At 45.3% G+C, this 8461-nt stretch overlaps 1 protein-coding gene across 4 annotated transcripts in view; it reads left to right on the top strand.

Annotated features, from left to right (window-relative positions):
- rims1b (regulating synaptic membrane exocytosis 1b) overlaps positions 1-8461 on the top strand; it is an 80215-nt gene that overhangs the window by 30500 nt on the left and 41254 nt on the right. For all 4 annotated transcript variants that reach the window (XM_013914104.1, XM_013914107.1, XM_013914106.1 and 1 more), the window contains exons 5-6: positions 5339-5640; positions 6089-7005. In XM_013914104.1, the coding sequence (XP_013769558.1) occupies positions 5339-5640; positions 6089-7005 (1219 nt within the window). The remainder of the gene's footprint in view (positions 1-5338; positions 5641-6088; positions 7006-8461) is intronic.

Below are 8461 nucleotides of genomic sequence, written 5' to 3'. Positions count from 1 at the left end.
CACACACACACACACCTCGCCTACAGGCAGTCGCCCACGCCACACTCTTCCAGGCATGAAGGTTTGAGAAGCGTCCTACATACAAGTCCTGTAATGCACATCTGCACAGACACGTCCTCACTCCGCGGCATCCAGTCAAGCTGCGACATGAACCCGTGGTGACACCAGAGTGGGCTGCGTATGGACGGAGAGAGCTGATTGGAGGGTCTCACATCATGCTGTGTCTCTCTCACGCACACTCATTATCGGGTGTATGTATATATCTATGCAATGACACACCAGCATATACACACTGACACACTAATTCCCCTTACGACATGCTTCAGGCTATCTAGGAACACAGAGTGCAATCACTCCAGTAAAGGATTAAATGTATTACATCCCCTTTGTGTGTGTTTGTGTGTGTGTTTGTTTGTGCGTGTGTTCCTATAAATTCTTTATTGTTTACTACCCTCCCCCATCCATGGTGCAAGGTTTGAAGCATACACAGAGGTGTGCTTTGATAAATGTCTCTCTCTGGATCCAGAGCACACTGACACACGTCTTCTGTATGATGATCTAATTTCAGGATAAAGCTTGGGGATGAAAGTGGCAACAACTTGCAAAGCAACGCACACTGCAGATGGTGCTGAATGAAGCTCAATATAAGTGCTGAAAATGCTCTGTCCTGATTGGGGTTGGGTGGTATCTATTTTTTTTAATGCCTTCATGATTTACTGAAATTTTACTGTGGTATGCATTAGGTTATAAAATAATAATAATGTGTTTTCAAAAAAGAAAAATGAAATCAAAAATAAAAGCAAGACTGTATACCTCCACTGAGGATAAAAAACCAACTCTCTCCACAACAGGACGAACTGAGTCTCTCAATCCAGGGACATTTTTATCTGTGTTTGTCGTTTGTGATGTTAACAGTAACAGTTTTTGCTGTGTCAGACTTTACAATGATGTTTGTGGCTTTTTGCGCTTAGCAGTCATGATGTAGAATGAATGGAGGAAGTGGAAGGGGCTGAGAACACAGCCGTGTAGTGCATCCATCTCAATGTTAGTCGACTCTTATGAGCTGGAGAAGGCCTAGCCCATTATTGTAAGGGCAGTCCTGGTCTGCATTACTGATGTAGAAGCTCCAACTGTCAAGGGAGACAGAACGATGGAGGCAGGATGTGAGAGCCATGATAGGGGGTCCAATAAAAGTCTATATTCTGTCTTCACCTGTTTGACTGTCTAGCGTGCACGTTGAAGTCTTCAGGTGATCGGATGTCAAGGCTGGGGTCCATGCACAGAGACTTTGTCATGGATCATCCTGTCAAGGGGGGCCTGAGGCCAGTACATGGGAGTGGACCCAAATGCAGACACCAAACGGAAAAGCCATAAGATATTAGTAAACTTTATTGCGAACACAGAGATTAGAAATGACACGACGAGGGTACGTAGTGCAGAGTCTCTGACATGGAGGCACTGGGAAAGAGGGCGTCTGTAGTTCTGAGAATGAGGAGTTAATGCAAGGAGGAGAGCGGAATATTGATTCTGCGGGCTTACTTACAGGTGGATGTCGTGAGACTCTGGGTAAGGCAACCAAGTGAGCGTCCGAGAACTAACTGCCGCAGGAATGAGGACACATTCAATCTCTTATATTTAGTGATGCAACGTGGAGCAAGTTCACGGGAAAGCGATTTCAGAGGAATGTCATAGCGGTGAGCCATACCTTTTGTTTTGGCTCATACCTGGGAGCAGGCATTAGATCTTAATCGTTCTGTGTAGCGGCACTGACGATCCTCCCTGGTCCAAGTCCAGATGCGTTGGACTTGGACCAGATTAAACCGCGAGGTCAGTCTCGACTTATGGGAACAGGAGAGGTCAGTAACCTAGGGAGGCTTCAAAGGGCAAAAGACCAGTTGCAGATGAGGTAAGTGAGTTCTGTGCGTACTCTACTCAAGGAAGATGTGAAGACCAGGTTGCTTGGTTTTGTGTAGTGATGCAGCAGAGAGTTGATTCCAGAGGATGGTACTCAGAAAATGGAGGCTGACCATGGCAGTGCAGAGCAGAAAGCTTTCCAAACCTGTGAATCTTCATAGGAATACTGTGGAGTCTAAAAAACATGATCAACAGGAAGCTTGGCAGTCTCTTAGGCAAAAGGCAGTTTATCTAGAGCAATCAAATGAGCTTATTTGGAAAATCTGTCTATTATGGAACGAATAACGGTTTTCCAGGAAGATGCAGGTAAACTGGTGACAAAATCTAGTGGAATGGATGACCATGATCTGTGAGAGGGTATCAGTGGTTGGAGCAATCATAACAATCATTGTCTTCATGCATGCTCAATCATCCAGGTAAGGAAATCTCAAAAGGTTGATTCTGTTCATCTGGACATTTTCAGTTGGAGAAACGTTTCGTCACTCATCCAAGTGACTTCTTCAGTCTCAGCTGACTGCAGGTTTCCCCAACAGGGGGAACTGGCAGGACAAGGCATCAGGCTTGATATTCCTGGAACCTGGACAATATGAGACTGAGAAATTAAAGTGACCAAAGAGCAGAGACTAACGGGCTTGGCAGATGTTAAGTCTTTTAGCAGTTCTTAGATAGGTTACATTTTTGTGGTCTGTCCAAACAGTGAAAGGTTGCTCAGTTCCTTCAAGCAGGTCCCGCCATTCTTCTAGGGCCAATTGACTGCTAACAGCTCCTGGTCACCCACATTATAATTTCACATCATAGGAGTAAGGCAATGCAAGAAGGCACAGGGTTAGAGCTTACCTTGGGGCCCCGAATGTTGACAGTATGACCCCCAACTTTAGAATCTGATCTACCGCTTTACTGAATGGCTGTGAGGTGTCAGGGTAGACTGAAATGGGCGCAAAGGTGAACAACTGTTTTAGCGTAACAAAAGGTGGAGGTGAGGTGAGTTAGCGGTGCGGCTACCTGGCTGTAATTCAGAATGAAATATTGGTAGAAATTGGGAATACCAAGGAACGAAGGCGGGGTGTGGAGACTCTTCAAGGAGACCAGGGTCCAGGTAATTGAGCTGCAGGAGAGTGAAGCGGGGACTTGACAAGGAAATTGGAGACACAAGGAAATTACAGAGCATGAACACAAAAACAAGAAACAATGAGGCCTGGTTACCACCATGAGGTAGCTGATGAACTGGCCGGAGAATAGATGGCTGCGCTGGTCTTAAATATAGCCTCGCTGGTGAGTAGGGCAGGTGAGAAACCAGGGCTGCGCCCAGACAAACAGGACGGCAATGTGAAAATACCAGATCCACTCATTCGGATCCTGACACATCCATGGCTTTTGGTTTTTATTTTTTTAAGATGGACCAACATCGTTTTTGCATTTTTTGATGAAGTCACTGATGTTTCTATTCAGAGACCTAAACATCTACCAGAACAGTCCTGCAGGTTGGCATCGGATTTTTTAGAAACCATCAGTTGTTTTGTTTAACTTTTGTTCAAAACTTCTAACACAGTGAAATGATCCAGCTCCCCAGACGGGGACGATCTCACCCGGCATGTGCAGAGTAAGTTTAAGCACTTCAGCTCATTTCTGGTTGAAGAAAGTAAAGATTACAGTTGGCGCCTTACCAAAAAACGCTGGGATGTAGGTGATCTGAAGAAAGGTTGCCACAGTCCCATCACAATTAAAAGTTGGTTTAACATTTGGTATCAAAATAATAAGATTTGGCCATTTGGCAGATGTTTGTTGGGTTAAATGTTACACATCATGCACATTAAGGAGGGGAGGCATGGTGCACTATAGGTTAAAAGCTTTGAATTGTGAGCTGGCATTGTCAGCTGATGATGAGTTGTATAAGGGTGATGGGATTACTGGGCACTGCTAATCTGATGCCCCTCCGCGGAGGTGGAGAAAGACACAGAGAGAAAGAGACTGTAGTGTGTTGCTGGGCGGCTGCCCGACAGCTGTGGGCCGTGCGGGCAGCTGATTTACTTTAGATTAGTCTGGACATGCGCCAACTAGGATTCAATCAGGCCATGATGAATGTGCTTTGGCTCACTGAGAGCTAACTGCTAAACTGACTGCTAACAGCACACCTCACTGCCTGTCAAGGAGGGGTAACATTTTGGGGCTTTCCAAAGGTCCCAGAGGTGTTTTGTTTTCACTTTGTGCCAAGGCTCTGCGACGTAATACAAAGGACCACTGTGTTTCCTCTCTGCGGTGGATTTATTCTTCGCAAAATAAACCGGCGGGATTATAAATACGGAGGGAGATAAATCCTGTTTTTTTTCGTGCTGTTGAAGTGAGGTGATATTCTGTAGCCATGGCTACATGTGAGTATTTGATGTTGTCTGTGGGTTTGATTTAGATGATAAAGACTGGGATTTAATCATTTTTATCTTAAATCGGTGTAATCGTCACTCTTAATTTGTAGCTGGTTTTAACAGTTGTAAGAATGATGGCCTCATGGAGCAAAAATGTTTGAACTTTCATGTGACACAGTTAGAAATCACAGTTCTATGTGCTCTGTATCTCTATTATTGTCTGGCCTTATAACTCCTATATTAGATCTTTTGTTATATTATCTTCTTCAATCCAGAAAAATATGCATCTTAATAAAGAAGAACGCTGCAGTACCCATGAAGGTGTAACAGTTCTGTAGATGAGATCATGATGTCCACGTGGAGCCGCTGAAGCCCGCTAGTCTGTTTTTTTCCCCCTTTCAGTTCTTGCTTTTAAATTAATCAGCAAACTGAGGTATGCTTCTAAATTCAAATCATAAAAATATTATCGATAAAATTAGAGCTGTTTTAGAGGAAAGCATGATCTCTTACGGGACCGTCTGACCACAGCCTCCAACAAGCTGTGTTTACAGAAAATAGATCAAACAGCAGAGTTTATCACATCATGGTGCTCTTTAATATTTTATTTGTTTTTGCAAAGGATGGAAAGAAGCAAGTATGGGACTGGCATTTTTTTATATTAGAGTTGGGTGTTTGTTGATACACAAGCAAGACTCTTAATGTCTATGAAAAACTGATTCTGCTCCAGCAAAGTTAAAAGCACATTAAAGTTCACCTGCGTTGTACAGATGTTTTAATGCTGCAGATTTGGCCTCCTGACATCAAGCAGGTCACCCACAACCCATCTGGAGTTAGGGGTAGGGTTTGGATAAAGTTAGAATCCACCTATTTTTATGGAATTATGGAAAGTTAGATGCTAAGAAAGTTTCTGAAAATGTACCTTTTAAGCATGTTGCCATTCCGTCAAACTAAAAAAAAAAAACATTTCCGTGCTAAGCCCAGATGTGTTGCTGGTGACCTGGTGGATGTTCAGAGGTGACTTGAAATGAGTTTGCCAAAATCTTCTTCCCTTTCGACCTTTCCAGGTAATGTGGGTATGCAACCAGTGCCGTAAGCAACAGGAGATTCTCACCAAATCAGGAGAATGGTTTTCGGGGTCAGGGGTGCGGCCCGGGAGCCTGGGCACCTCTTTAAACAATCCAGCCACGGGAGGTGAGGCCCAACGGGACAGGAAGCTACTCCGCTCCAGGTCCCAAGCCCCACCGTCCAGCACCAACGCCAACACAGGGCCACCAGACGGGACACATCCGCCCGGCGGTGTCACTGCTCTCAAGGGTGCTGACACCATGCCTGGCTCTCGCTCTCAAAGTGAACCCCCAAGAGAAAAGTGAGATTTCTCTTTATTTACAACCTTTGCTCTTTTCATTTTTAACATAGGAATTGGTGAAAGCTAGCAGTACTGCAGGATTCAGTTTTCATGGTATATTAATTTGCTGAAGCCCTTGTTGTGTTTTTTAATCCGCTATGTAGCTCTGAGTCTGCAGTAGCTTAACTAGAGAAGAAGGTAGGTCACAGGCAGGTCTTGAGAGGTCTTTGACTCAATCCCTTTGTTTTAATTCTTTGGGTGTGTTAGGTAAGAATTCATAGCTGTCTCATCCTGGTTAGTAGTTTTTTAATCTGTTGATAGCCCTTCGTGACTGAACTAAGAAGATTTTGAAAATAAAAAAGGAAGAATATATAAAAAGCACAAAATATTTCTGTCAAAAAGCATGCAAAGAATGCTCCTGTGTTTGTATTTGCTTTTATAAAATAACCTAATTTCTTTTCTCATTTAGGAAAAGGCCAGTTTCTTTCCATGAGCAAAACGGTAAGGGAGGCATGGGACGTGGTTCTGCCCGGAGACCAGCAGACAAGTTGCATTCACAGTCATCTCTGGATGAGCGGGTGGGTCCCGGAGACAGAGGAGAGAGACGGTTAGGAGATGGAAGGCGGCTGGAAAAGATCCACTCTCAGGACTACGAGGACGGGGATGAAAACCTGGGTCGTTCAGAAACACACCGCAGGCGTCCAGAGGATGAGGAGAAGAGGGAACGGCAGCGGCGTGAGGAGGAGTTTCAGAACCGCTATCGCAGTGACCCCAACTTGGCAAGATACCCAGTCAAACCACAGAAGGAGGAGCAGGAGATGCGCATGCACGCCAAGGTGTCGAAGGTGCGGCATGAGCGACGACACAGTGATCTTGCAATAAATGAGGTCGGACTGGGGCCTGGTGAAGGGGGTGGGGGTGGAGGCAGCACAGGAGAGGTGCCGGAAAACCGTCTTGCCAGGAGGGGTGGAGGTGGGGAAGGAGACCGCAAGGCCCTCATGGAGAATCACAGGGCTTACTCCGCAGATAGGACCGTGGGGGTTGTAGGTGGGGCTCCCCCTGCCAGTGGAGGGGGAAGATCAGGGTCCCAATTCGGGGGACCTGTGCCTTCAGACTGGGGTCCAAACAACAGTCGCCTGGATCATGGACCCCAAGACGGAACGCGGACATCAAGAGAGAAGGGTGGGGTGGATAACCTGCTGAGGAAGGACTCTCAGGGCTCGGACCAGTCGGAGTCTTTGCGGCCACCCCCTCCACAGTCATACAAGGGCAAGCGCGGAGTCAACAAGAGGCAGATGTCCATCAGCAGCTCAGAGGAGGAGGGCGGCTCCACGCCCGAGTACACCAGCTGTGAGGACGTGGACATGGAAAGTGTCAGCGAGAAAGGTCAGTCAGGCAGATGTGCTTACTAAGCTGAACCTCTCCTTACACCGTTAGCCACCATCCATTTCTGTACATTAGAAACTTTTCCTTACTTGTTGAGGCTTCTTTTTCACTCACGAGTCTTCTCATTATATTTTGCTAATGATCTCTGGCTGGTCTTATCTAGACCACACGTTCATACTTTGTTTCCTCATGTAATCCTCATTCTGTGTAAATGAAACACACAGGACTTTAATGTGGTCTCTCCTGTATTCTCATCATTGTCAAGAACCATGCCGACACTGTGTGCCCGGCGTGCTCTGAGCAAGATTAGCGTCACAGCAGATCTGATGACTAATTGAAATCTGATCTGCTGCTAATACTCTGGGGGACATACAGATCAATAGACCGGACAAGAGATCTGCCACAGTTTTTAACCACTGTTGATCAGATATAAGGGAAAATAAAAACATAATCTCACACTTCATAGATATATTTTCCACTGCATTCTGCATTGGTAGTGGAATTACAAACAATGTGAGAAAAGCCAGATATATTTTGACCCCCAAGATTACTCTAAAACCAACACTTTCTAGTTTTGGACTGTGAAACTATATGATAAGCGATAGGATAAAGTGCCCACCCAGCATGCAGTGCATTACTATCCCTGTGTGTCATCTACACCTCTGTGCTGTGGCTAAACCCTGCTGCTCTCAGGACTGCTCTCATTTATTTGGAGAGTCCCTGTGATTTAGGCCAGCAGATTTGTGGAATTAGGTCAGTGGCTCGCTGGCTATGTAATGCTTTGCTAACAGCCAGCTGCAACAGCCAACCATGTACCACCGACTAAATGCAAGCCTGGTTGCAGTTGCACGCTACACGATTTCTGCTATCTTCTTGGCACTTATGGATTTCCCCGCACTAACAGAAATCAAGGGCTGTGCTAAAATAACCCACGCAAGAGTGTTTGGGTTCAGGAGGCAGAGTTACTGCATCAGCTTATCTCTCACTGGTCAGTCCCAGAAGGATGGTGTTCCAGATGTTTTAATCCAGCTTACTATAACTCAGGGACTGGTAATGTGTAGATGGTGTGGATTGGGATTATTAGCTGTTTTAAACAGTCTTTAGCTAGCTGGGTCTCAAAACAGGATGTATCCTTTTACTCTCACCATCTCTGGCAATAAGAAAAAGTCACAGGATAATATGTAGCATGCGTTGTGCGATGGAAGGCATTGCATTGTCAGATTAATGCTGGTGTCATCTTAAATTAGACATGGCGAGAGATCTTTTTGGTTTAAGAAATTAGGTGTCATTACATGGATCTGAGATGTAACTAAAAAGTTCTACAGACTGCATCAAATCCCACCAATCAGCACTCATCTTGAAGGCACTTATTGGCCAGCTATTTAGAAGCATTATCACGGAAGCACGAAGGCTCTGCTTCCAAGACATAGATTAACCCCTGTGCGTAAACTTTTTT

This window comes from Pundamilia nyererei, unplaced genomic scaffold (genome assembly GCF_000239375.1).
Source record: "Pundamilia nyererei isolate P.nyererei 1_Seehausen unplaced genomic scaffold, PunNye1.0 scaffold00171, whole genome shotgun sequence".
Taxonomy (NCBI): Eukaryota; Metazoa; Chordata; class Actinopteri; order Cichliformes; family Cichlidae; genus Pundamilia; species Pundamilia nyererei.
Note: the sequence above shows the minus strand (reverse complement) of the source record. Positions and strands in the feature narration are given on the sequence as shown.